The sequence below is a fragment of the Gekko japonicus genome, unplaced genomic scaffold, assembly GCF_001447785.1.
Source record: "Gekko japonicus isolate JY-2015 unplaced genomic scaffold, Gekko_japonicus_V1.1 scaffold19, whole genome shotgun sequence".
Taxonomy (NCBI): Eukaryota; Metazoa; Chordata; class Lepidosauria; order Squamata; family Gekkonidae; genus Gekko; species Gekko japonicus.
The window spans coordinates 2,353,397-2,381,387 of record NW_015164664.1 but is presented as its reverse complement, the minus strand read 5'-3'; the positions used below and the strand labels follow the sequence as shown (position 1 = coordinate 2,381,387).

The following is a 27,991-nucleotide window of genomic DNA, read 5'->3' as shown; positions in this document are numbered from 1 at the left end:
ATGCCAGTTATCACCAAAACCGACGGGATGTCTGTCATGGCAAGGGACAAGAAGTGTCTTCTGTCTATCCCACTGGGGTTTACATGTGCAATCTTTGAATACGGGTAAGGAAGCCATCAGAAGATAATAGACATTGTCTCTGTAGTAAGGAGTTTGGGAGCAGTTGACTATAAAATCTACCAGTGTCCATTGTAATCTTATACTAAGAGACTGTGGGGGTGGTACTGTTGGACTTTGCTAATGCCAAGGGCCCTCCTCTGTAAGGAAAAGGATTTGTAGAACTGACATTCTCCTGACTGCAATGTTATACCCATAGAATGTGAGCATCTGGGCTGCCTGTCAGTAATTAATAACATTTGAGTGTTCTGAAATCTTAATAAAATTGTGAACATATGAAACTAACATATTATTTAGGCTTTTGGTTCATTTTGCTCAGGATTGTCTTCACAGTAGATTTCCAAGTTTCCAGGCAGAAAAAGGTCTTTCCCAACACTGTCTGAGGACTTGCACAGTTCCACTGGATGGAATTCCCAGCATTTTTGTTTGTTTGAGATCCTACAACTGGAGAAGGCAAGGACTGAACCTGGGACCTTCTGACTGCCAACAGGTGTTCTGCCACTGAGCCATGCAATGTCTGGTAATGTTTGGCATGAATGGAAAATACCATGGCATTTGTGCTGTCTTGAAGGAATCACACGAGACAGCTCTCTTGAGGGTAGAGAAATCTGTCTGCCTTTCAAGGCAGCAAGAATTTATTTTATACACACTCTGCCCCCCTCACCCACCGTGAGGTGAGGCTGGGGCTTGCACGTACAGAAACAGGGGAAAACAGATACTTTTAGGGAGGATGCTTAAGGCTGCTTACATAGTACAATAATTAACAAGCTACCCTTAGCTTTAAAATGCCCATAGGTACAGGATGTGCAAAGGTCAGGACTCTTAGTTGATCAGAGTCACTGATCAATCCAGATGTTTACAGAGTCTGGAAATGTGGGCCCGAAGCAGGACAGGTGTGCCTTATCGCTGATCTTTGCCCACATTTTATCGCTGACCCTTGCCCACATTGTCTTCTTCACATGGCCTCTGGTTTGTGCACACACTCTTGTTTTCTTGTCAGACGTCTGGAGAGGTAAATCTTTTCAGCTCTCTCAGGCTCAAGAGTCAGGGAAATCTTGGCCAAGGGGCTCTTCTTGAAAAAAGACTGTCCATTGCTCCAAGGGTTTGACCCCAAAAGGGGTTCCACCATGTCACGAATAGCGTTTGTTCCACAACGAGGAGGGTCGATTAAGGTAATATTAAAGTAATATTAAAGTAATATTTTGTACTCCCTCCGATCTTCCATAATTTCCTTGGCTGGGTTCTCGCTCTGCCGTCCCTTCTCTGACCCAATGATGTCGTTCCGTGTTGTGCCCTTGTATCCTCTTCTGGGTTGTTTGGGGTAAGTTCTGACGACTCCTTCTGACATACCCCCCCTTTAACTCCGTACTCCTGTCTCTCAAAGTCTTGAGTGCGGGACATTCGTAGAGACGAGATAAACAATCGGCGTTGAGATTCTGAGTCCCAGCTCAGTGAAGGACAGTGAACCTGTAAGGTAGCAAAGAAAGATACCATCGTTGTATACGAGAATTAACTTCTTTCATACGAGAAAGCCATTGTAAGGGAGCATGGTCCGTCACCACCATAAAGTGATTATTACAAAGATAATACTTGAGAGTGGTAATCGCCCATTTTAAAGCTAAAGCTTCCCGTTCTATAGTAGAATACCGTTGTTCAGTCTCTGAAAGTTTCCAACTGAGAAATAAGATGGGCCTTTCAGCCCCTTCTATGTTCTGTGCCAGAACTGCTCCCAAACCCATGGCCGATGCGTTGGTTTGAACTAAAAAGGGTTGGGAGAAATCAGGGTCTTGTAGAACGACGTCCGTTTGCAGGGCTCTCTGTAAATCCTTGAAAGCATGAGATGGTCTTGGTGACCAGTCGAGTAGGGTAGGGCCCTTCTTTTTCAACATGTCAAAGGTGACGCTCTAGATGCATATCCAGTGATAAATCGACTATGAAATCCTACAAGCCCTAAAAATTGTCGCAACTGTTTCTTTGACTTGGGACGTGGGAAATCATGTATCTGTAGTACCTTCTGGGGTTGAGTTTAATTACACCTTGTCCTACTATGAACCCTAGATACTTTAGTTCCTTGAAGCCTATCAAACTCTTCTTAGGATTTGCCGTCATCACTGACATTTCAGCTAGTTCGGTTACCCATAAGCAAGGCCTCTCATCTCCCTTCCATTTACGATTACGAAATTTCTGATGAAAGGATTCATCTGTTATTTCAAAATGGTCTAAAATGGCCTTTTTCAAGGTGGGATAATCAGCGGCTTGTATCTTGGAAAGTGAGCATAACACAGTTTGTGCCCTCCCTGTAAGATACGGTCCCAAAAGATACGCCTATTGGGCTGCCGGCCACTGAGCCATTTCGGCCGTTCTTTCAAACGTTTCCAAAAATAGCTCAACATCGTCTTCTGGGGTTAATTTAGTCAACAAGGGAGGAGGATTGTGGAGCCCACTCGGCGTCCCTGCCTGTCCCTTAGTTTGCTCCCAGGTCTTACATAAATCCCTTACCAATACCGCTTGTGTTTCTTGTTGATGATGTACCCATTCTTGCATTACCCACTCTTGTCGTTCAGCCATCCACTGGGAAAATTGGATAAAGTCAAATGGCTGGTGGGTCGGGGGATTCACTGGTTCTGTCGTCATCTTGGATGGCTCCATAGGACGTTGACTCAAAGCAGGAGGTACCCACCCCGCAGGGCGGGGAAGTTTGGGTTGGGGGTACAGACTCAAATCCCTGTACGGGCCACCACTGTCATGAATAGCGTTTGTCCTCTGGTTCGGATGTCGCCAGATTCCACAATGAGGAGGGTGGATTAAAGTAATATGAGGCATAATACAACAACAGCCTCAGAACTCTATTGGAAGAGCCTCGAATCTCGGGTCTCTCACTATTTATCCATGCGAAAACCCCTGGGACAGTGTTACTTCACAGCTGTTTCCCAGGCCTCCTTTCGTTCTGATTTTGTCATCCCCGGCTGTGTGTATCTCTCCTCTTTATTTCCACATAACCCACTTCCCCATTTAAAGGAACAGAACTCTGTATCCTGTGCATTCAGCTTCCCTCCTGTCTGGACCGGCGTTTCTACTTCCTCTTTTCGTCGGCTCTGGCAGTTGTCGGTGGTATCTTGGTTCAGGTAATGAGAGGGGCTCGCGTCTTCGTATTTTGTACTCCCTCCGATCTTCCATAATTTTCTTGGCTGGGTTCTCGCTCTTCCGTCCCTTCTCTGACCCAATGATGTCATTCTGTGTTGTGCCCTTGTATCCTCTTCTGGGTTGTTTGGGGTAAGTTCCGACAACTCCGTCTGACACACAATTCTTGGTGAGGGAAGTGGAGGTACATAACGAGGGCATTTTCCCACCCTTGGATGCTGCTGGCATGTCAAGGTTGCAGAGAAGCATTTCCATTTGAGCTGCTTGCATGTGTTGGAAAGAGAGTGCATTTCAGAGTGGGTGGGTGGGGAGAGGTTAAGAATAGAGTTGCCAGTTATGGGTGGAGAAATACCTGGAGATTTGGGGCTGGAGCCTGGGGAAGGCAGGGTTTGGGGATGCCACAGAGTCCACCCTGCAAAGGAGTCATTTTCTCCAGGGGAACTGATCTCTGCTGCCTGGGGATCAACTATAATAGTGGGAGATCTCCAGGCCCCACCTGAAGGTTAACAGTCCTGGTTAAGAAGCTTGCTTGGAAATGTTTGGTGTACCTTATGGATCTAAGAAACAGGGTTGGGCATGAACTGAGAAAATGTGGTTCAGTTTGTGGTCTGTGGCTTGCCTGGTTTGTGAACCATGAACCATCATGAACTTTTAAGAGGTAAAAGAACTGGTTCTGTTTGTGAGGTTTGTGACACAGTAGAATGCCCCCCCCCTGTAGCATGCTAGAGACACCAAACTCGCAGGAGATCTCTGGATGACTCTCCTCTACCTGCTCTTCAAGTTTGATGTGTATTGCATTTAAGGAGTTCAAGTTACAGCCAGTGTTCCCTCTAAGCTGAGTTAGTGTGAGCTAGCTCACAGTTTTTTAGCCTCCAGCTCACACATTTTTGTCTTCGCTCAGGAAGGATGGCTCCAGAGCAAACTAATGTATGCAGCAGCCAAATCGCTCACTCACAACTTTAATGCCAGTAGCTCACAAAGTAGAATTTTTGCTCACAAGACTCCACAGCTTAGAGGGAGCATTGGTTACAGCCCCCCCAAAAAAGTGCCTTTAGGAAAGTGCTTTCTGGGGAAATGACAGGTACAGATTCAGGAGTGTATAGAATCATTCCGGTGTAAGCTAGAGACACTAAACTCACAGGGGATCTCTGGTTTACTCTCCTCTCCTACTCTCCAAATTTGGTGAGGATTAGATTTAAAGGGTCTGAGTTACAGCCCCCCAAAGAAGGTGTCCCCATCCTCCATTGTTTCCAATGGAGGAAAAGAAACAGCAAAAAAGCAAGGGCAATTGAAGCCCAGCAGTACAGAATCAGAGTTGTGGATAACCTCTGCAATAGAAACTGAAGGGGGGGCAGTTTTACAAGCCCAGCAAAACCAGTGCAATGTGCCCAGCAGAACCAGTGCTACTGGGTCAGTGTAAACCCAACAGTATTAGGCTCAAACTACTCTCTGCACTAGCAACTGAAGGTGGGGGACATTTTTGCAAAGCCCAGTAGAACTCAGTGCCACTGTGGCAATGCCAGTTCAACAGGGCTGATGTCTAGCGCAGAATAACACTCCAAGCAAGGGGGGGGGGCAGGTTTGCAAGCCCAGCAGAACCAGTGCAGTATACTGGTGCCTAGCAGAACCCAATGTGGTAATGCCAGCTCAATCACAATCCAAGCCGGGGGGGGGCATTTTTGCAAGCCTAGCAGAACCATCACAATGTACAGAGTGCCCAGCAGAACCCAGTGCCACTGTGGCAATGCCAGCTCAACAGAACTCATGTCAAGCACAGCATCACAATCCAAGTCAGGGGAGTTTGCAAACCCAGCAGAACCCATGCAATATACTAGTGCCCAGTAGAACCCAGTGCCAATGTGGCAATGTCAGCTCAATCACAAACCAAGCAAGGGGGGGCATTTTTGCAAGCTCAGCAGAACCAGTACAATGTACAGAGTGCCCAGCGAAACCCAGTGCCACTGGCATTGCAAATTTAAAAGGACTGATCTCAAAGCACAGAGTCACAAATCCAAGCAAGGGGGTGGGTGGGATTTTGCAAGCTCTGTGCAAGAAAGGAAGGTGGAAGGGGGGGCCCTCTGACATGACTAGTTTGAAACTGACAACAGTGTCTCCAAAGCTGGGGGATTCCGGCCCCCCCATTGCTTTGAAGTTTGGTGAAATTTTTGTTTGACGGGAGACAGTCTGTCTGGAAATGTATCTGTTCAGGAACCAGCACAAACCTCCACAAACTGCTTGAAAGTTCATGGAAAGTTCATGTGGGTTGACTTGCCATGAACGTCTGTTCGCGAACCACGAACTGCCCAAATATGTCATGAACTTTAGTTCGTGCCCATCCCTACGGTAAAACATGTCTTCCACCCTTCCATGATTTCCCTGGGAATGGGCCCAAATTAAGCATTTTTAAGACCAGCGGATTTCAGTGGGAATATTTACCATTAAAAACTGAGATACAGGAAAAGCAGAGGGGGTGGGTGTTGGTGGCATCCAGGACCTAAACAGAGCTGGAGGGAGCTGAATGTGGGCCTAGTGAGCTTGACTCACACTAAACCAACCCATGTGACTTTCTTGAGGCAGGTCCAGACCTCAGACCTCAGTTTCTCCTCTGTAGGTCTTCATCCTAAAGGTTTAATTATTCAATGCTTTAAAATAGCCAGAGATGACAACCAGGTGAAGAGTTGCCTGCTGTCCCGGTTCCTTGAATGGTTGGTGTCACCTCCCTGTTCATCCCCCTTGCGGCTTTCTCTCAGGAGAGGCTTGTTATGTATTTAACAGCATGTTTTGTAACTGAGAAACTCTGGGGAACCAAAGGCCATGTGCCACAGGAACAGAAACAGACAGACTGTTGCTCTTCCAGCCCCAGCTGTGCTCTCTGGGCCCAACTAGACATTTGCTTTTTAAAAGATTTGGGTTTGGGTTTCCTGGATGGAACTCGGGTTCCTGCAGCCACACAGCAGCCACAGGGAATGGCTTTTAAAAAACCAAGCAGAGCCCATTTGAGCTTGGGATGATGTGGGGGAGGAAAGGCTCCTGCTTCCTCCCCATCTCTGTCTGGTACCAAAATAATGCTGGGGCGGGGGGGGAGTTATATCCCCATTTTTGCTGCTCCGTGTGGAGTATTCTGTGCATATGGAGCAGCAAAAACAGGGAAATAACTCTCTCCAGAGCTTTTTTGGCATAGGGAAATGGCTGTAGGGGGAGGGAGGCAGCAGCTCTTCCCCCCAGCAATGGAAGCTTTCTGGGGGGGGGAGAAGAAGAAGAAGAGGAGGAGGAGGAGATTGGATTTATACCCCAGTCTTCACTTGGAGTCTCAGAGCGGTTTACAAACTCCTTTCCCTTCCCCTCCCCACAACAGACACCCTATGAGGTAGGTGGGGCTGAGAGAGCTCTTTTGAGAACTACTGTTTCAAGTACAGCTCTGACAGAACTATGGCTTGCCCAAGGTCATCCAGCAGCTGCAAGTAGAGGAGTGGGGAATCAAACCTGGTTCTCCCAGATTAGAGTTTGTGCACTTAACCACTAGACCAAACTGGCTTTTTTTTTTTGAATAGCCATTCCCTTCAGCTGCTTTGTGCATGCAGGGAACTGGACCAAACTCTTTAGAAAAGCGTACATCTAGATTGCCACACCCCCATGTTGACTAGGTTTGTCTGCCCTTGGAGTACATTCCTCCGATTTCCCACACTTTGGTTTTTCTCCCTCCAGAGGAGATGTAAGGCATCCTCCAAGTAAGTTCTTTCTGTTGCCAACTAGGACAAATGGCAGAAGGATCTGCCCAAGAGCTTCATTGCAGCATTCCCAGGTTGGTCTGTGGGCCCTTTCTGTTTGCAAATTGGGCTGCAGCCCTGACTGACTAGTCCCTGCTTACGAATTGAGCATGGAGGCCACTGTAGTGTTCCATTTCCCCCCAGCCATACTGGATCTGCATATTCTGGTAGAGCACCCTCGGTGACAGCCAGGGTGTAGTGGTTAAGAGCGGTGGAGTCTAATCCGGAGATCCGAGTTTGATTCCTGACTCCTTCACATGAAGCTTGCTGGGTGAGCTTGGGCCAGTCGTAGTTCCCTCAGAACTCTCTCAGCCCCACCTACCTCACAGGGTTTCTGTCCGGGAAGAAGAAGGGAAAGCAATTGTAAGATACTTTTAGACTCTCTTTGTTGATGTTGCCATGAAGTCACAGCTGATTTATGGTGACCGCATAGGGTTTTCAAGGCAAGAGATGGTCAGAGGTGGTTTGTCATTGCCTGCCTCCATGTCATAACTCAAGTGTTTCTTGGTGGTCTCCCAGTCAAATACTAGCCAGGGTCAACCCTGCTTAGCTTCTGTGATCTGGCTAGTCTGGGCTATTTGGGTCAGGGCTTGAGACTTCATAGGTTAGAGAGAAGGAGGGTATAAAAACCAACTCTTCTTCTTCTCTCCTTGGTGCTATATAGAAATTGGGGGAAGGCAGGTTTCAGTTGCCAGAGGCAACTCTTTTGGAACACTAAGTCCAGTCACTGAAGATTGCATCTCCTGGGTTACATAATTTTGAATTTCTGAGCCAGCTTTAGCATGTTCTTTCAAACAGCTGGAAGCTAAGCTAGAAATTATGTGTTTTACATTATGTGAACATGTGTGGTTCATAATGTGGTAGCAATAAGCCAAAGGAGTTCTGGGGCTATATGCAATCAAAGGAGTTTTGGAAATTGTTACTGGAAAATGTGCATTTCTTCAAAGCTTCTGTTCACCTTGAGAAATCTACAGATTTTTTTGGGGTGGGGTGAGATCAGGGTTGCCAGGTTCCCTCTGGCCAGCGATGGTGGGTGTAGGGTGGCCGGATCCAGGTTGGGGAACTCCTGGAGATTTGGGGATGGAGCCTGGGGAGGACAGCAAAGCCATAGAGTCCACCCTCGAAAACATCCATTGTCTCCAGGGAAACTAATCTCTGTAGTCTGGAGATGAGCTATAATTCCAGAGGATCCCCAGGTCCCACGTGGAAGCTGGCATCCCTAGGTGAGATGTCCTGGTGTCAATAATTTAAAATGTTAGAGCCGGCTCAGAAATTTACCGCACACCAGCCAAGTCATAGAATCCAGCTAGCATTTTTTTTTTAAGCTAAACAGGTACCGCCTCCAGTGGGGATTGCATTCAGGACACAGCTCAGCCTCTGTTTTAAAAAGTATGGTTGGTGGGGATAATCTGCTGCACGAGATCCCTCCTGCCTTGCTGAGCTAAAGCCCGATGAAGGGTTAAGTGCAGAGGCAGCTGAGGCAAGAGGCGAGGGAGAGAGCATGTGTGTAGCTCCCCTTTCATCCCTCAAGACACAAAGCAGTGAGCAATTAATTTGTATGAAGTGCACTATCCCTTGCAGTTGGAGGCAGGTGTGTTGCAGCAAGAGGCACATGCTTGGAGGCACTGCCCTAGCTTTTGTCGCCCCAGAAGTTTGCATGGTCTTTTCGCTTTTTGTGGTCACCATGAACCTGGTGCTACCAGCTGGGTTTCAGGGGTTGGGAAGCAGAGGGTGAGTGACTGAGCAAGGGGAACTGTTTTTCTGTGCCATAAGTCATGGTAGTGGGTCATTTATGACTGGTCCGGACTGCTGAAGATGCTGCAGCATCCTTGGGATGAATTTTGAACACTCCAGGTTACTCTGGTAGCCTTTTGAAGCAGCAGAGCATGAAGAGCTCTCACAACTCATCACAAACGGTGCCAAGAAGGGAATCCTGAGCTCAGAGAGTGGATTGCTTTGCCTTACTACCAAGGCCAACTGGAACCAGCCGCTCCTGCCTGCCTACCTTTTTTCCATGCTGGGTTTGGCTCTGGACACCTGATCGTGAGTACAAGAAGGGAAAGGAATTGCATGACCCTCAACCTGTTCAAGATGGGGGGGGGCGGAGGCTGACAAAGGGCTGCCCACAGTCACACCACTGGCCACACATTGCTAGACAGAGGCTGCTCCACGAAAAGCACAACCCCTCATTGCTGTTTGTGTCTGAACTCTTCATCCCAGTTAGTGTGCATCTTTTGTTGTGTCATTGTGTTCAGGGGAACATTTATGTCATCCCTGACTGCTTCTGTACAAAACAAACAAAAAAGGAGGGGAGGGGGGGTGTTATTTTACATGTGTCAAGACTTGGAAAGGGTCCCAGATAGTTGTTCACCTTTATGGCGCAGGCAGGGAGAGTTACTGTCAAAGGACTTGGAGATAATTTTTGAAGAACTGAACAGTGAGCAATCATTCTCGGATGAAGCAACAGCCATCCCTGTCAAGGAGCCAAAGTAGATTTCAAGTTTTTAATGAGTTGGGTCTGGGTTCTATGGAAACAGTGCTGGGAGGGGGAGCTATTTCCTTGGTTTTGCTGCTCCACATGTTGTATTCTGCACATAGAGCAGCAATATCTGGGAAATAACTTTCCCAGCCCTGTTACTGAGCAGGTAAATGGCTCAGAGGGAATGTAGGAACCCTTCAGGCTCTCCTTTATTTTTTAAAAAAACATTTCCTGCAGCTGCTGTGACGCTGTTGAGAACTCGAGCTGGGAACCCAGACTCAACTAGTTAAAAACCCCAAATGTCTAGTTTGGCCCACAGATAGCTCTAACAACTCCCAGTAAGCCTTTGGGCTATAAACAATGGAAAAGGTGCCAACTGACTGACTGGGCTCTCTTCCCCAACGGACACTCTCAACTGCCCTGGAATACGCTGGGCCTCCACACCACTCAGCTCCGCCCTGCCCAACATTCTCACAAGGCTGCGGCCTCATTCTCCAGTCCCAGCGGGAAAGAATTGGGCCTCTTCTTTTGCCTTCTTGGACCAGGGAAACAGGACTCAGGTCCTCTTTCAGAAGCCTCCCTCCCTCCCTTAGCACTGCCTGCCCCAGCTCAGAAAAGCCTGGAAGGTAAAAAAGGGGAGTGTCTGTGGTATTTGGGATCTGGGGGGTGGGGGAATTCTGTCACATGGAGGGTTGACAACTCTGAATTGGGGGGCGGCAGAGCCTAGGGTTGCCAGCCTCCAGGTGGGGCCTGGAGATCTGCTTTTACAACTGATCTCCAGGTGACAGAGATCAGCTCCCCTGGAGAAAATGGCTGCTTTGAAGGGTGGGCTCTATGGCACTGGACCCCTGCTGATACCCCTTCTCCTCCCCAAACCCCACCCTCTCCTGGATCCACCCCCCCAAAGCCTCCAGGTATTTACCAACCCAGACCTGGCAACCCTAACAGAGCCTGGGGAGGGCAAGGACCTCAGCAGGGTATAATGCCACAGTCTCCACCCTCCAAAACAGCCATTTTCTCTAGGGGGGGACTGATGTCTGTAGTTAATTCTGGGAGATCTCCAGGCCCAACCCGGATGTTGGCAACCCTAAATGGTCAGAAGGTGGTCTTAGAAGTTCTCAATCTTCCTCCTCTGGTTTCAAGCCCTGATCCTGCTTGTCAGATAAGCTCCTTGCAGGAACAAGCCTATTGTGATTAGTCCAAAGAACCTTTAACTTCCTGTTAAAGTATGTAGAAAGATCAGTCTGAATTACATGCGAAGGGACAATTTTGGATTGAGGTAGGGTTGCCAGCCTCCAGGTGGGGCCTGGAGATCTCCTGCTTTTACAACTTATCTCCAGCTGACAGAGATCAGCTCCCCTGGAGAAAATGGATGCTTTGAAGGGTGGACTCCGTGGCATTGTACCGTGCTGAGGCTCCTCCCCTCCCCAAACCCCACCCTCTCCTGGATCCACCCCCAAAGTCTCCAGGTATTTTCCAACCCAGACCTGGCAACCCTAGATTGAGGGTTTCGCTCTGTCCTTTCTCAGGTGACAGATTTTGAGTTCTGAAATCACTTTCAGGCTACAACTCGCTCTCCCCTCATCAACTTTTGAACTGACTTGAGTCAGTTAGAAGAGGCCTACCCTGTTGTTCATTTACTACAGGAGATAAAATTACTGATAGAATTAAGAGAGACATATAGTTGGGTCCCCCCCCCATAGAAATACCCAAGACATTTTAAGGAGTTATGTGTAAAAAGAGGGGATAAAGAGGGTAGATGGGAACACACTGAACATAGTTAACAACCATGTGACACAAGCCATGGACTATCCCACTTGCTCCAGTGGGTTGTATTTAGTGATGGTGACAGAAACTGCTGCCGAGTTGCAGCCAGTTTATGGTGACTCGTAGGGCATTCAAAGGCAAGAGACAAACAGAGGTGGCATGCCATTGCCTGCCTCTGCATAGCCACTCTGGACTTTCTTGGTGGGCTCCAGTGTTCCCTCTAAGCTGAGTTAGTGTGAGCTAGCTCACAGTTTTTTAGCCTCCAGCTCACATATTTTTGTCTTAGCTCAGGAAGGGTGGCTCCAGAGCAAACTAATGTCTGCAGTAGCCAAATCGCTCACTCACAACTTTAATGCCAGTAGCTCACAAAGAATTTTTGCTCACAAGACTCCACAGCTTAGAGGGAGCATTGTTGGGCTCCCATCCAAGTAGCACTAACTAGAGCTTTATGAGATCTGATGAGATCAGGCTAGCCTGAGCCATCAGGATCAGGACAATGAATGCTAGAGCAGAATGCCTCACCTTCCGAACCTGAAGCATCTTGTTAAGCATCCATTGGCCTCTCCTGCCCCCCTGTTCTCGCCCTGCTTCCAGTCTGTAGCTTCAAATAGCCCAACACTTTGCTACTCTGCAATTATCAGTATACTCAGGTGCCTTTTCACAGGCTTCACACTTGAGCAGGGAGGCACTCTTTTTCAGACTGGGTGATCACCCTCCCTCCAGTTTGAAGCGGTCACCTGACATTACCCTATCCATTTCACAACCCCTAAGTGTTGCTGCTGCTACACAAAATTGCCAAAGAATAGGACTGAGTCTCAAATGACTTTGATGAAGACAACTTAGTCAGGTTTAACCAATCCATGCTCTGTCCACTCCTGATGGGTACAAGACTTTTTTGCATTGTGCCATTGCATGTCATGCAGATCTGCTGCTATGGACATGTCATAAATCACACACTTAGTCCTGCCCTGCTTCCCTGTACCTGAAGTTTTTGATGCAAAGCAAATCACAAGTTTCATAACTGGGGTTACCAGCCTGAGGAGGGTGGGGTTTGGGGGAGGGGAAGAGCTTGAGTGGGGTAGAGTGCCATAGAGTCCACGTTCCAGTGCAATCATTTCCTCCAGGTGAACTGATCTCTGTCACCTGGAGATCAGTTGTAGTAGCATGAGATCTCCAGTCACTGCCTGGAGAATGGCAAACCTAGTGACTCATAACACGCTTTCCTTATAAGAAGCCCTGAAGTTTTGTGATTCCATCTAGTAAAAATTGTTCAAAAATTAACATTTGGTAGCATTTGAGTGGGGAAGAAGAAGAAGAAGAGAAGAAGAGATTGGATTTATACCCTGCCCTTCACTTGGAGTCTCAGAGCGGCTTACAAACTCCTTTCCCTTCCCCTCCCCACAACAGACACCCTGTGAGGTGGGTGGGGCTGAGAGAGCTCTGACACAAACTGCTCTTTTTCAAGGACAGCTGTGCCAGAGTTTGTGGCTGACCCAAGGTCACATCAGCAGGTGCAAGTGGAGGAGTGGGGAATCAAACCCAGTTCTCCCAGATTAGAGTCCACGCACTTAACCACTACACCAAACTTAAACAGCTACAAAAAAAAATGTATGCCAGATCTGATGAAGATTTTAGTGGGGCATTAGGAGAAAGAAACTTCCAAATGAAGAGAGCGGTTTGGCCATGAGACCAGTTATGTGGGGGCAAGTGGGCTCTCATGTGCTAAAGGTTATTCAGAAGAGTCTGGAGGAGGTTGGACTAGATCAGGGGTGTCAAACATAAGACCCGGGGGCCAGAACCGGCCCATCTAAGGCTCTTACCCAGCCCACAAGCAACTGGTATGTATGGAAATATAAGGTATTCCCCTTTTTATGGTATCCCTTGGAAAAAAACCTAGTCTTGCATATGTTTAAATACATATATTGGGGCTTTTGTGGACTTCCCAGTAAATCAATTGCTTTCACTGCTAGGAATCAATTGCTTTTGTTTGTATTTTGAGTAAAAATAATAACGCTAATTGGGTTTTCCTGTGTCCTTTACAAAGGTTATCTTTCCGCTACCTGGCATGACGTTTTATGGGACACATGGCTCTGCCTGACAAAGTGACATTTATGTCAGAGCCAGCCCTCATAACAAAAGAGTTTGACACCTCTGGACTAGATGGCCTATAAGGCCCTTTCTAGCTCTAGGATTTTGTGCCAGCCTTTTAAAACAACTGATGTGGAAAAACATAAGAACATAAGAGACGCCAAAGTTGGATCAGGCCAAAGGCCCATCCAGTCCAACACTCTGTGTCACACAGTGGCCAGAAATACCAGTGCCATCAGGAGGTCCAGCAGTGGGGCCAGGACATTAGAAGCCCTCCCACTGTTGACCCCCCCCAAGCACCAAGAAGACAGAGCATCACTTGCCCCAGAGCCCCTAGCTATACCTTGTGGCTAATAGCCACTGATGGACCTCTGCTCCATATGCTTATCTAATTCCCTTTTGAAGCCGTCCATGCTTGTAGCACCCACCACTTCCTGTGGCAGTGAATTCCATGTGTTAATCACTCTTTGGGTGAAGAAGTACTTCCTTTTATCCGTTCTAACCCGACCGCTCTGCAGTTTCATTGAGTGCCGACGAGTTCTTGTATTGTGAGAAAGGGAGAAAAGTACCTCTTTCTCTACCTGCTCTTTCCCATGCATAATCTTATAAACCTCGATCATGTCACCCCTCAGTCGTCTTTTCTCCAAGCTAAAGAGCCCTAAGCGCTTTAACCTTTCCTCATAGGGAAAGTGTTCCAACCCTTTTATCATTCGAGTTGCCCTTTTCTGCACTTTTTCCAAAGCTATAATATCCTTTTTAAGGTGTGGTGCCCAGAACTGCACACAGAGTCCATTCGAAACTGCTGCACCTTAAAGCTAGTGGTCGGTTGCTCTGCTCCGCACTTGCAGTTTTCATTCCGACTTTTCTCCTCCTTCGAGAGGCTCAGAAAGAGAAGCACCAGCTCCCAGGTGCCCCCCCCCCCAGCATCAGGGCTCTCATTACAGCTGCAGTCCTATCAAGGATGTCTGGGAGAGTATCTCACACCTGTTGTTAGGGTAGGGCTTGATGCTCATGCTGTCACCTTGGTAACAGTGACAAAGATGAAAGCCACTGGGAAAAGCGCCTTTGTTCTTTACTAATAACATAGAGGGATCACATGGGAGAGGGAGAGGAATGGGGCATGGTGGAAAAAATGTCAAGGGTCTAAGAGTGGAGAAACATAGGAGAGAAGGAAGGACATAATTAAAATTGGAATGGACTGCATGTATGCATTTAGCCAGTTCATATCTGCATCAGTTGAAAATGGTGACAAACCAACTTATTTATTAACATGTAAAGTCAGGCTTTTTTTTAAAAAAAATGAAGCTATTTATCAGTTATAGTCCATATCACTAATTACAATCCATGAACACTTGCAGTGGAATAAAATCTTGTTCTCCTTCAAGGTGCCACGGGACTCCTGTTTGTTTTTGCTGCAACAGCCGAACCCTCAGGAATCCTTGTAGGTAATGAATTGTTTCTCCATATCACAGATGGGAAACTGTCAATGCAAAGCAACGATTTGCCAAGTGCAGGCCAGGTGTGTGTGTGTGCATGTGGATGATGTGGGACTGGGAGGGTTGTGAAGTTACATCCCAAATCTGGTACTGATGCAGCTGCTCTGCTGTGCTTCCAGCTTCTTAATTATCTGAAAGTAGCACGCTACTTCAGTTAAAAAGAATAAATTATACACCTTTTGACAAAAGTTCTCAGAGGACTGTGGCAGTTTTTATACGTTGTTATTCTGCCGTCTTCTCTGTTACCATCCAGTACTCTCAGTCAGACGCAGGCAACCTTTTTAGCCTGGACCAACTCCCTTGCAATGTCTGCCTGTGAAGATGTTGGTGTGCTGGCAATCAAAAGGAGTGGGGGAGATGAGAACTGTACTTGGCCAGACAGACAGGAAGCAAGCTCAGCCCCAGGTGTGCTTTCCAGAATCTCAAGGGCTTGTCTTAGTTCCCAGGGTGGAGAACCATCTCTACCTGCTGAGCAAATGGGCTGTTGCACCACTGTGCATACTGTGGGTTGCCTGTTCCTGCTGTAGCTGGTACACCATCCTGACTTTCAATAGGTAGTTCCCTTGTTACTCCATCCCAGGCCAAAGGGCAATCGGGATGATGTCTCTCTGCTAAATAAAGGTGCTGCTTGCAATTGAAGCCATTCTATGTTTTTCTCCTCCATTTTGTCATGAAATCATTGTGTGAAGCATCCATGGCATGGGCACCCACATGCAGGCATCTTTCCAGATCTACTCAAATGATGCTTTACTTTGTCTTTTCTGGAGCAGGTTCATGCCTGTGCCGTCTTCTGTGCATGGAGGATGCCGGAAAAGAGCAATGGCTTGAAGACGTCCCCTGGCCAACTGTCTCTGAAAACTGTCACTGCCAGAAAAGAGCGGAATAATTTGAGCAGGTGATGTGCTCTTGGGTTTCTGGCAAGGGACCAGCTCACAAAACCCCTCGGTCAGAGAGGCACACGAGCTTTGGGGAGGCTAGAAATTAATCGCTGAGGTATTGAGGAGGCTCTGTCACCTCTCACCTCTCCAGTCTGCAGGAGGCCAGTGAATGTGGACTGGAGTTTTCTTTCCGTGTGGTTGACGCTTAAAGTCTGCTTGGAAACCACATGACACCTGCTGGCTTTGTTGACTGGAGGCTTCTCCTAGAGGCGCAGATGCGGGGGTGGTGGGTATTTGGTTGCTTACTGGTAAGGATGTTGCACATGCTTATAAATACGGTCAATGGAATCATATAGGAGGACAGTTTGTGTAAAGAAAGGGGAAACCTTGCTGAGACCACCGGGAAAGGTCAAGAGCAAACAGTCATTTACATTGAGGGTGCAGGATAGGGAGTCCCCTTCCAACCCTCCTTTTGTGTGTTAGACCACAAGATTGTGAGGAGGACAACTTAAAATGTCCGCTTGACTTGTAGGGCATCCAATCATTTGTAGCAGTGATTGCCAACGTGGCACCTGAGGGAGCCTTGGCACTCACCACTGTGTTTCCCTGAGCCCGCTTGCGTGACTCTTGGGGACAAGGCCAAAGGGTCTTGGGCAGAACAGAAAAATATAGGAAGCTTCAGATCACTCCCCACCAGCTGACTGACCAGCAAAGCACTGGACTTGCCCCGCCAGATGTGTCTGAGCCATGCGGTGGCAGATTGGCTAAGGGCACTGAAAGACTGGGTGTCAGGACCTGCCCTGGCCTAGGCTCATCTGGGGAGGAGAAGGAGAAGTCTCTTCAAGGGCTCCAGAGCCCCTGTGGTCCCATTTATACTGAGGCTCCCTGCACTTCGCAGCTGCCTTCTTAACCACAGCAGGCTTCAAGAGCTGGTGGAACAAGCAGACCAGGGACATCCTGAGTGGACCCATTGATCTACAGCATCCCCAAAGTGACCCCCAGAAATAAAGAAACCAGGCTTGGAGCCTGGACCAAGTGAGGCAGCACACACCTGGTGGCTCAGACATCCCTTACTCGAGTCTCATGCAGGAGGGGAGCACCAGTTTCTAGATTGTTGCCAGATCCAGGAGCCAAGTCTGGCCACGGAAAAGAGTGGGGTCATCAGCTCCTTGTATAAGCCTTCAGTTGATCTCTACCCACTGCTGGTTCAACAGCTCTCCAGCTTTGGGACAAACTATATGTCGTATAAGTGCCATGGGAACTTGCAGCCATATAGCAGCTGTGAGTCCCCATTGGCAATTCCTGTGGAAAAATGCAACAGGGGCCAAATTCAGATTGGGACTGTGGTACAGGAGAAGAAAGGGCTCTTGTCTTACCCCATGCCATTTTTGGGAGCTGAAACAGTTCAAGGATCATGGGGGTGGACATCATTTGTCCTGTCAGGATGTTGCACATATCTGAATGCTTGCTTTTGAAAATCATAAAGAGGGGGGGGAAGGCAGGAACCTCTCCTACCCTGGGCTACAGTGCCAATCTGAGCTGGCCCCCTGCTGTGCTTTTACACAGGAGTTGCCACTGCAATATGGCTGCCAGTCCCCTTTGGCAGCTTGTGTAAAGTATAATCTGGCCCTTAGCTTGGACTGGTCCTGGTAGCTCCTCGCAGGAGACTCCTACACCAGTGGTGGGCTCAGTCCTGGTCTGGTCTCAGGTGCCCACTGTTGAGCCTGTGCCTCTCCCCTTGCTTGCCCAGGTACAGAATAGGATGCTCTGTGCCTGGGCTGGGAAATGGCCTCCAGCAGGTGTGCAGGAAGCAAATCCTCCCCTTTGGAAACTGAAACCAAATAGTGTTTCTCTTCCAAAGCAAAGAGTTGGTCCTGGCTGTCCTGTGCGTCCATATAATAATAATGATAATGATAATGATAATAATAATAGACTGGATTTATACCCCACCCTTCACTTGGTGTCTCAGAGTGGCTTACAAACTCCTTTCCCTTCCCCTCCCCAGAACAGACACCCTGTGAGGTAGGTGGGGCTGAGAGAGCTCTGACAGAAACTGCTCTTTTTCAAGAACAGCTCTTATCAGAACTACGGCTTGCTCAAGGTCACCCAGCAGCTGCAAGTGGAGGAGTGGGGAATCAACCCCGGTTCTCCCAGATTAGAGTCCGTGTACATAACCACTACACCAAACTGGCTCTCATAGTTCAGGTGGCACATGAGAGGAGCCCATGAGGTACTGCCTGCAAATCTGCAAGGGGTGCTCATTTATTGAGTTATTTATTTTTGTTTGTTTGTTTATGCTTCATCTTTCTGTCCTCATCAGGGCCACCAAACATATTAAAAATATACATAATAAAAACATGTTTTAAAACCATTAAAACCAGAGCTAAAATATGCATGCAAAAACGATAATATAATGAAAACACAGGGCAGGAAGGAGGGTCGCTGAATCGGAATCGGCCTGAGAGAAAGAAAAAACAAAAAAGTCTTCACTCACTGGCAGAAGATAACAACAGAAGGGGGCAGATGAGTTTAGAAGCAGCTGTCTCCATCACAGGAGGAATCTTGGTGTGGAACCTCCCAAAACACGCTGTGTTGGGCCCTGCTTCATGTAGCTGGTCTACCTGCTCCATATCATGATACCCACTCCATAGCTGCGTTCTAGAAGGGCCTGCAGACTCAACAAGGTTGGGGACTTGGGCCCTGCTTCATGTAGCTGGTCTACCAGCTCCATATCATGATGCCCACTTCATAGCTGAGTTCTAGAAGGGCCTGCAGGCTCAACAAGGTTGGGGATCTCTGATTTATAGGAATGGGATTTATTGCTTGTGAGCGTCACATCCAACACACTCACGTTCTCTTAGGGCTGATTCACAGGATGCAAAGGAGGCCCTATAAGACTGTTTTCTTTGCCAGGAATTTTAATGGAGAGTGAGTTGCAGGTGTTTTATTAGACTTGGGGGTGAACTGGGGTTTTATTGTTTACTGAATGTTTTAAATTCTGTATTGTGAGATGCCTTGAGCCACAGGGAAAGCTGGGGTCTATATAAATACACAGTACTCCTGGTTGCCCCAAGGACTTTGTATCACACATGCACTGCAGGTTTCATTGGGGCTCTGTTGTGATTATAACCACAGCAGCCCTGGAGAAGGGGCTTCAGCCTCCATCCTGTGCCATTTCTCCACCCTGAGATGGCCCAGGGGGCCTGCTGTTTGCTCCATTTGGAAACTTTCATCTTGACATGCAAGTTTCCCAAAGGAGCAACTATTAACTCCCTGGTTCATTTCAACTGGGACAATGGCATGGGAGTAAGATTGAAGCCCCTTCATGAATGCCGCAGTTACCAATGGAATATGGCTCCCATGCCCTTGGGAGGAATGGAGCTCCTCATGCATATGGAGATAAGTAAGTGTGTGAATCGGCCCTCAGTGGCTGCATTAGGCCACTACAATAGTGACATGCAAGTTTCCCAAAGGAGCAACTATTAACTCCCTGGTTCATTTCAACTGGGACAATGGCATGGGAGTAAGATTGAAGCCCCTTCATGAATGCCGCAGTTACCAATGGAATATGGCTCCCATGCCCTTGGGAGGAATGTAGCTCCTCGTGCATATGGAGATAAATAAGCGTGTGAATTGGCCCTCAGTGGCAGCATTAGCCCACTACAATAACAAGACTGCATTCTGGGCACCTCCCTTCCCCGACCACATGCTCTCTGCCTCCCTCAGGTGGCTCAGTCTGATTTCCTAAAATATGGAACCCTCTCCACAGAGAGGCTGAGCAGCACTATAGGAGGGGACTGGCTAGCCACTGAGCAGAGGGACAAGGCTGTCTGTGTGAATTGCTTCCTCTGGCGAGTTTCATGGGGTCAATAGCCCTCTGCGAGGTCAAACTTTGATTCAGACTAATAGAGAGATCCAGTTCTGATGGGCTGTGGGAGGAGGAGGGGGACCAGGGCAGAAAGCACAGTTCCCTTTCTGTCTCTGCTGCAGCAGGAAGTAACTGGCCTATTTTGTCTCCAAAGGCGGCCATCTGCTGACGATGACACCTCTTCAGAGCTGCAGCGGATTGCTGCCTTGGATGAGGACGGCCGGCAATCCCACGCTGCCCATTGTGGGAAAAAGGGCCTTGGCAGGTACTTGTGGGGCTGTAGCTGTGTGTTGCTTGGAGGGTATGTACTGTATGAGCAAGGTAAAGAAGCAACTTCTGGAGCCTTCACAGTCAGAACGCAGTTTCAGATGGGATTGCCACCATGTGGGATGTTTGATGGAGCTGAAAAATCTTTCCTGTGGCCTAATGTGAGGGGGGGGGGGGGTGTCTGAAGGTGATCAGGACACTCCTCTATTTTTAGGCCTGTCCTCTGAAATGTCCAGGTTCTGCTTCTGTCCAGAAAAACTGGCAGAAGTAGGATGTTGTTTTTCCCGACTGAAGAAGCTTTTTGCAAACATTTGAATGACAGGCTGTCAGTCTATGTGCTGAGCTTTGCCCGCTGCCCCAGACAGAGATGGCAGTATGGTGCGTTGTATTCCCTTTTAAATTATAGTAAGTATGTGTAAATTTGCATCTTTGAATGTAAATCAGTGTATGAAAATTTAATCCTCTTTTCTTCCCTCTTTTTGAGTGCTCTTGTCCTTTATTTATTTACTTGATTTGATTTATATACCGCCCTCCCCGTAATCAGGTTCAGGGCAGTTTACAGCAATTCTTAATATAATACCGTTAAAACAGCCATTAAAAGCAATTTAAAACAATAAATCCTAAAATACTGTGCAACAGTTAGTTGCAGCTTATCTGAAATTCAGCAGTACCCCTGATATTAGGATCCAGGCCACTGGAGGGGGGATAGCCAGGGAAGAAGAGGGACGCCCACCGCCTCAACCAAAAGCCCGGTGGAAGAGCTCGGTCTTACAGGCCCTGCAGAGCATCTCTGTTGGTCATCCATAGATGTCCACCCTAGTCTTGTTGGAAGTAGTCAGGAGGGGGACCTCTAACCCAGAGCAGTCCCCGAGGCTGCCCAAGTGGTTTTTGTCAACACTTCCGTGCTGCAGAATGACTATGTGTTCTTTCCTCGTCTTCCTGACTGTTTCTTTCTTCCCCTGCTCCTTTCCAGGATAGCCCGGCTGGTGGTGGTGCTCAGGGAATGGGCCAACAAAGGTCGGCGAGCAGAACAGGAGCGCGTGGATTCTTTCCTTGAACGCTTTCGTGGGCCGGATGTGCAGACCTTGACTACAGCCACTAGTAGTAAAGAAAGCCAAGATAAAGAGGGTGGCAAAAAGAAGTAAGATTTCTTCTTTGCGCCCATCTGGCTGGAGCAACGTTCAACACAAGCCCAAGCAGAGTTGCTCTATTCTAGGCCTATTGAATTCAATAGTCTAAGGAGACTGTGACTCTGCTTAGGACTGCACTGATTATTTGCTAGCTCTGCAGAAGCCCAGACTCCCTGCCAGGCTCCCTGTTGCAAGGATGTTTGCCACCCACTCCTTTTGTCTGTTCATACCTGGAGAGGGAATGATAAACCAGCTTCTCTTCCTCTGTATAATTAAAGGGCAGGACTTGCTGATGAGCCTGCACCAAGGTAATTTGAGCATGAAGAAAGGGTTGTTTTCTGCAGAAGGGAGGCCAAGGACGTGCACCTTTGGTATTAATAGCTGCAGTATGAAAATGGGGTCTTCCCTGTCAGGTGAAGAGGATCTTGTTAATTACCAATTCCAGAGGCGCATCCCCCTTGGTCTGTTGCGGCAGAAACCAAAAGGAACCTTGCGGCACCTTATGGACTTGAGGCGCATCCCCCTTGGTCTGTTGCGGCACCTTATGGACTGGCAGCTGTATTGTAGCTGGTGGGCTTCAGCCTACCCAAGCTTATGTTCCAGCAGATTGGTCAGTTTGTCTTTAGAGTGGTGCAAAAGAGCAAGGAAGGGGGAGGAGCCCTTATGCAGAGTGGGCTGCTGGAGCCCAGGCAGACCTTGGTGACAGGAGTCATGGTGTCCTTGCAGCCGCTGTACTGCCTCAGTTGGCAGTTGCTGCAGCAGAGACTGGTGGGGCCATGAAGGTCAAATTTATTTATTTTTGTCCCATTCAAAATAACACAAGACTGACTGCCATACTGTGAAAGGGTTTGGGGACTGTCACAAGGCCTTTCACCTAGAACTGAAAACTTTACAGTAGCCTGGCAGCCTGTAGTGCCCTCTGGGGGCAGGGGAACATCATGCCCAGAGTCCATGGGGACTTTGAGATCACAAACCCAGTCACTGTTTCCTGATGCAGTTGCTTTATTTATCAATCCAGACCCCTGGAGGTGTGGTTCACTTCAGCTACCTTAGGGTTTTGCTGCATTACACAGGAGAAGAGCCACAATGCTGCAACCTGCCTCCTACTTCTGCCTTCTTCTCCTGCCAGCCTCTTCCCGGCTCCCCCTTCCTCCCTTTTTATAGCCCCCACTTCACAGCTGGCCCTTGAATTAAGCTCCACCCTCATCTGTTTCCTGCCTTGCCTCAAAACACCTGGGCCCAGAGAGCCATTGTTCTTCCACCCAGGCTTGCTCACTGGTCCAGACTGCAAAGACTACCCTGTCGCCGAGGCTACTGCACCTTTCTGCCCCTGGTCCCATCCTGCTCCACCCAGGTGACTCTTGCTGCTGCGCCGCAAGGGCCTGTCTTGCCCTGCCAGGCATTTTGTTCCTGGGTAGCCATAGAGATTCCAGCACTTTCCCCTGTCAGCCTGCAAGTAGCGGGCTCATGAGACAAGGAATCAGCATCTCCAGGCTTCCGAAAGCCTTGAACTGCAGATCTTCTTCAGTAGGAAAGCACTGTGACATACGTGAGTGTCGAGCCATTCCCTCTTCCTTCCTGTTTCATTGCTCCCAGCAGGAAAGCACTGTGACATATGCGAGTGTCGAGCCATTCCCTCTTCCTTCCTGTTTCATTGCTCCAAATTAACCCCCTTCTCTGCCACCAGATGGTGAGTAAGTTGATGTCCAAGCTGATATCTGAACAGGGGGCTTTTGGCACCCAGATAATGTTCTTTGCCACCGCTATGCACCTGTGACCATTGATGGGCCTTGTTCTGTAACAGGCTATTTTGACTTTCTTTTCAGGAAGAAAAGGGAGTTGTTTGTAGTGAACCCTTCTGGGGACTGGTACTACCGCTGGCTGATGGTCATTGTAGTGCCTGTTCTGTATAACTGGTGCCTGCTGGTAGCACGGTGAGCTGCAAATGCTGTTGTCTGTGATGTATCTCTTCCCTTCTCTGAAATATTATGTGCCATTAGTGAAACAGGTCTCTGTATTTCCTTTCTTCTGTCCCCTCCCCTCTTGTTCTCTGTGCCTCAGATCCAAGGGTGAAAGTAACTTGCCTGTCTTATTGGCACTGTCTCTCGGAGGCTCAGAGCAGAAGATGGGAAGAATCACTCTGGCTGCTTTCTTACTGGCCTGTACCGGCTTACATTCTCCCTTGCTCAGATCCCGAAACACAGTCACTAATTTGCTGGACCACCAGGAATTTTATCTGTCTGTCACATTTTTATCCTCCCCTTCCTCTAAGGACTCAGGGCAGCATACATGGCTCTTTCCTCTCTCGTTTTTTATCACGATGACACAGGCCAGACACATGTGACTTGTCCAAGGTCACCCAGGTGGCTTCATGGCTGACCAAGGATTTGAACCCAGAACCCCCCAACCAGCCTAAATCCAACACTCTAACTATTATGTTCTCCTAGCAGCTTATAGCGTGTGTGGACCTACTGCTGCAGAACTTCCCAAAGATACACTGTCAGTGCTCTAGCAGATCTGGAAAATGTCACCAAAAGGTCCCCTTATTTTGAAAGCATCTCTTCAATGACTATGGATGGGCACAAACCAGCTCACGTGATGGATTTTGGCCAGTTCATGCTTCACAAAGTTAAGTTTGTGGCAGGTCAAGCAGCACAAACTTTCCACAAACTTTCAAGCTGTTCATGGAGGTTCATGCTGGTTTGTGAGCGGAGACATTTCCAGACAGATTTTCTCTGCTCAATCGAAATGTTTACAGAACTTCAAAGTAACAACTTGGAGGGCATGTAGAGGAGCACCATGGGGAGGTCCCCTGTGGCTTTGACGTCTCCAGCTTGCACAGGATTTGTTCTATACACTCCTGAACCTAGGTCATTTTGAAAGGTACAGGTTTAGGAGTGTATAGAATGGATCCTGTGCAAGCTAGAGACACCAAACTCATAGCAGACCTCCCCCAGATGGTCCTCTACACACCCTCCAAGCTTGCACAGGATCCATTCTATACACTCCTGAACCTTCTGAATGTATGCCTGTCAAAATGATCACAGTGGTCATTTTGTCAGGTGCAGGTTCAGGAGTGTATAGAATGGACTCTGTGCAAGCTAGATAAGGGATCTTAGGCTGACTCTCCCCTACCTGCCCTCCAGATTTGGTGAGGATTAGATTTACAGGGTCCGAGTTACAGCCTCCTAAAAGAAGGCGCCCCCAGGAAAGTGTTTTCTGGGGAAATGACAGGTGATTATTTCCCCAGAAAGCACTTTCCTGGGGGCACCTTTTTTGGGGGGCTGTAACTTGGACCCTGTAAACCCAATCCTCACCAAACCTGGAGGGCAGGTAGAGGAGTTTCAGCTGGAGATTTACTGTGAGTTTGGTGTCTCTAGCACAGTCGCAGGCATTCTACTGCCTCATGAACCTCTCAAGCTGAATCGGTTTGTGAGGTGGTTAAAAGTTTGTGATGGTTCATGGTTTGTGAACAGGGCACACCATGAACCACAAACTGAACCACATTTTTTTGGTTCATGCCCATCCTTATCAATGACTTCCCCCTTTACCTTAGGGCCCAGCCTGTGAATCTGGCTGCTGCCCCAAGCTCTCATCTGTGACCATCTTCATCTTCTGCTGCCCAGTGGAAAGCATTGTTCGGTCCTTCCTCAAACAACACACAGAGACCTGGCAGGTATTGTCAGCAGGGCTCTTTTTTTAGCAGGAACTCCTTTGCATATTAGGTGACACACCCCTAATGTAGCCAATCCTCCAATAGCTTACAGAGCTCTTCTCACAGGGGCTACTGTAAACTCTTGGAGGATTGGCTACATTAGGGGTGTGTCGCCTAATATGCTACAAAAAGAGCCCTGATTGTCAGTGTGGTCTCAACACTTCCATGACCGGTGTGCAGCCCACCCACTGCTCCAGTGTTGCCACCTTGAATAAAGTCACAGCATATCATGCTCTAGACCTGAGCCACAGGTTCACAAATCATTTGTTAAAGTGTGGAAGGGCTGTGTTGTTGCACCTTTCCCTTAAATGCCCACCTTTGAAGTGAAAAATCTAAAGTTTTGCTGCAAAAATTGCTGTTGGGCTTGTTTAAAACCTAAAGCTATGCAAAGACCTATTACTAGGACAATCCAAAATAGCACAACACAGAGTGCAAGCTGTTGTGTTCTCCAGAACGTTTGATCAATTCGGATGTTAATAAACAGTGTGTGTGTGTGTGTGTATGCTCCATGTGTCACTTGCTTCCTTTATAGACATTGACATGAGAGTGTGCCTCTGCACCCCATTCCTTGCAATGCAATATACATTTGGACATCTATAAGTGCAACAGGATCAGAGCAAGGGAGTGTTAGCCCAGTTTCCTTGGTAAAGGGAGGCACATTTCCTCTGACATTTGTCCCCTTGTGAACAGTACTGCACCCTTTCACAAACAGTCCAGACTCCCCCAGCAAATGAGGGCAAAGATATTTATCCGTGCCACCCCTCACCTGGAGACTCAGCACTAGTCTCTACTGCCCCTCAGCCAGATCAGGCATGATCCCTGCTGCCAGTAATGCATCAGCATTGGCCTTCATCCTTCTGAGCTTCTCCATTTGATCTTCCTGCAGAGCCTGTTTTAGTGAGCTCCACCAGCGGTACTTGATCCTTTGGCTGGTTCTGGACTATGTCTCCGATGTCATCTATCTCATGGACATTATCATCCGGCTGCGCACAGGTGAGTGTGTTTAGGCATCTGGCTTGGGAAAGCATCAGCCCGCAGATGTGCCTTAACATTGCCAGCCGCATCAGCTGTGTTTAAGCAATACTCTCTCTTGCTCCTCTCAGTCCTTAAGAGGTCTTGAGAAAGATATCCTTGTTAACAGACATTCTGACAAATAGCTTCCCAGTGAAAGATTTATCAACCTCAACTTTGAACATCCCCCCCCCCCAAACAGGCATTAGCATTCAGGAATCGTTAAGGCCTCTGACGTGATATCTTGTTGAATTAATGAATGAACTAAAGGGAGAAATATAGATTTCAGTGATCTCAGAATATCTGGGGCTGTAGCATCGTTTCAGCAATCCCCTCCCTGCTCTGCTAATTCACTGCTGTGAAGATGGAAAATCTAGGTGGGTGGGTGGGTTGTATCTTGATGTAGCCATCAGAACTAACATCCTCAACTAATATAATTTACACAGCTAGAATCTGGTGAAGGCTACAACTTGTAAAATGTGGTGATTGGGTAGAAATATTTGAGTAACAGTATGGACAGTCACATCACTAGACAAAGGGCTGAGGTTAATACCTTGCTATGCTTTCCCTGGCAGGTTTCCTTGATCAGGGCTTACTTGTCAGAGACCCCAAGAAGCTGGGTGATAAATATGTTGCCACCTTACAATTCAAGCTTGATATCCTCTCCGTCTTACCCACTGATTTCGCATACTTTGCCACGGGCTTAAACCAGCCTGAGGTACGCTTCAACAGGCTGCTGCACTTCTCCCGCATGTTTGAGTTCTTTGACCGGACTGAGACAAGGACCAGCTACCCAAACATCTTTAGGATCAGCAATCTAGTGATGTACATCTTGATCATCATCCACTGGAATGCCTGCATTTATTATGCCATTTCTAAGGCCATTGGCTTTGGAGAAGACACCTGGGTTTATCCAAACATATCGGATCCAGAGTATGGCTATCTGACAAGGGAGTACATCTATTGTCTCTACTGGTCTACCCTGACCTTGACAACCATTGGAGAGACTCCTCCTCCTGTGCGTGACGAAGAATACCTCTTTGTCATCTTTGACTTCCTGATTGGTGTCCTCATCTTTGCTACGATCGTGGGAAACGTGGGCTCCATGATCTCCAACATGAATGCGACCCGAGCAGAGTTCCAGGCCAAGATCGATGCTGTCAAGCACTATATGCAGTTCCGCAAAGTAAGCAAGGATATGGAGGCCAAGGTCATTAGGTGGTTTGACTATCTCTGGACCAATAAGAAAACTGTGGATGAATGGGAAGTGCTCAGCAACCTGCCTGACAAACTGCGAGCAGAGATAGCCATCAATGTCCACCTGGAGACTCTGAAGAAAGTGAGGATATTCCAGGACTGTGAGGCTGGGCTCTTGGTAGAGCTCGTGCTCAAGCTCCGCCCTCAGGTTTTCAGCCCGGGTGATTATATTTGCCGGAAAGGGGACATTGGTAAAGAGATGTATATAATCAAAGAAGGGAAGCTGGCTGTGGTGGCCGATGATGGCATGACTCAGTATGCTTTGCTAACCCCAGGGTGCTGCTTTGGTGAGATCAGCATCCTCAACATCAAAGGGAGCAAGATGGGGAACAGGCGGACAGCAAACATACGCAGCCTTGGCTACTCTGACCTCTTCTGCCTGTCGAAGGAGGACCTCATGGAAGCAGTGACTGAGTACCCCGATGCCAAGAAAGTCCTGGAGGAACGTGGCCGTGAGATTCTGATCAAAGAAGGGCTGTTGGACGAAACAGGTGCTTCTGAAAGCATGGATGGGAATGTGGGACATAAGCTGGACAGGCTGGAGACAAGCCTGGAGACACTGCACACCCGCTTCTCCCGGCTCTTGACTGATTATGATGCAGCCCAGATGAAGCTCAAACAGCGCATAACCTTCTTGGAGAACAAACTGAAGAAATACAACCAGGATGACTTTTTCTCTGATGCCTCTGAAACCCCCCTGGAGGATGAAGCGAAAGCCAAACCATGATGCTTCCACACTGGCAGGTTTTGCTTCAGAAAACAGCAGCTTCACACATGCACACACAGACACACTAACCTGAAGGAGACCTTCTCTCCAGATTGCTACTCTGTATATGTCTCCCACCAAGGCCATTCCCAGTGGGGTGTTCTTGATTGCTCTCCATTAGTTGACTGGCCTTCTTTCTTTTAAGACTTTTTGTCCTCTTTATATGTATTCCCCCCCCCCACGCCCTCCAAAGATATTCCAGATGGAGTCTACCAGAAGGATGTTCATTTGGCACACTCCCACT

General features: G+C 48.1%; 1 protein-coding gene across 1 annotated transcript; it reads left to right on the top strand.

Moving 5' to 3' along the window:
• Positions 1–27: 27 nt before the first annotated feature.
• On the top strand, positions 28–27,708 carry CNGA2 (cyclic nucleotide gated channel alpha 2). Its single transcript, XM_015408945.1, has 6 exons — positions 28–104; positions 19,756–19,866; positions 20,842–21,009; positions 22,825–22,932; positions 25,600–25,706; positions 26,300–27,708. The coding sequence occupies exons 1-6, from the start codon at positions 28–30 to the stop codon at positions 27,706–27,708; spliced, it is 1,980 nt and encodes a 659-aa protein (XP_015264431.1).
• Positions 27,709–27,991: the final 283 nt, after the last annotated feature.

Coding starts and splice junctions, on each gene's coding strand:
- CNGA2 (XM_015408945.1), top strand. CDS start 28: ATGTCTGTCATGGCAAGGGACAAGAAGTGTCTTCTGTCTATCCCACTG. Junction 19,867..20,841: donor GGGAAAAAGGGCCTTGGCAG/GTACTTGTGGGG, acceptor GCTCCTTTCCAG/GATAGCCCGGCTGGTGGTGG. Junction 22,933..25,599: donor TGGTGCCTGCTGGTAGCACG/GTGAGCTGCAAA, acceptor ATCTTCCTGCAG/AGCCTGTTTTAGTGAGCTCC.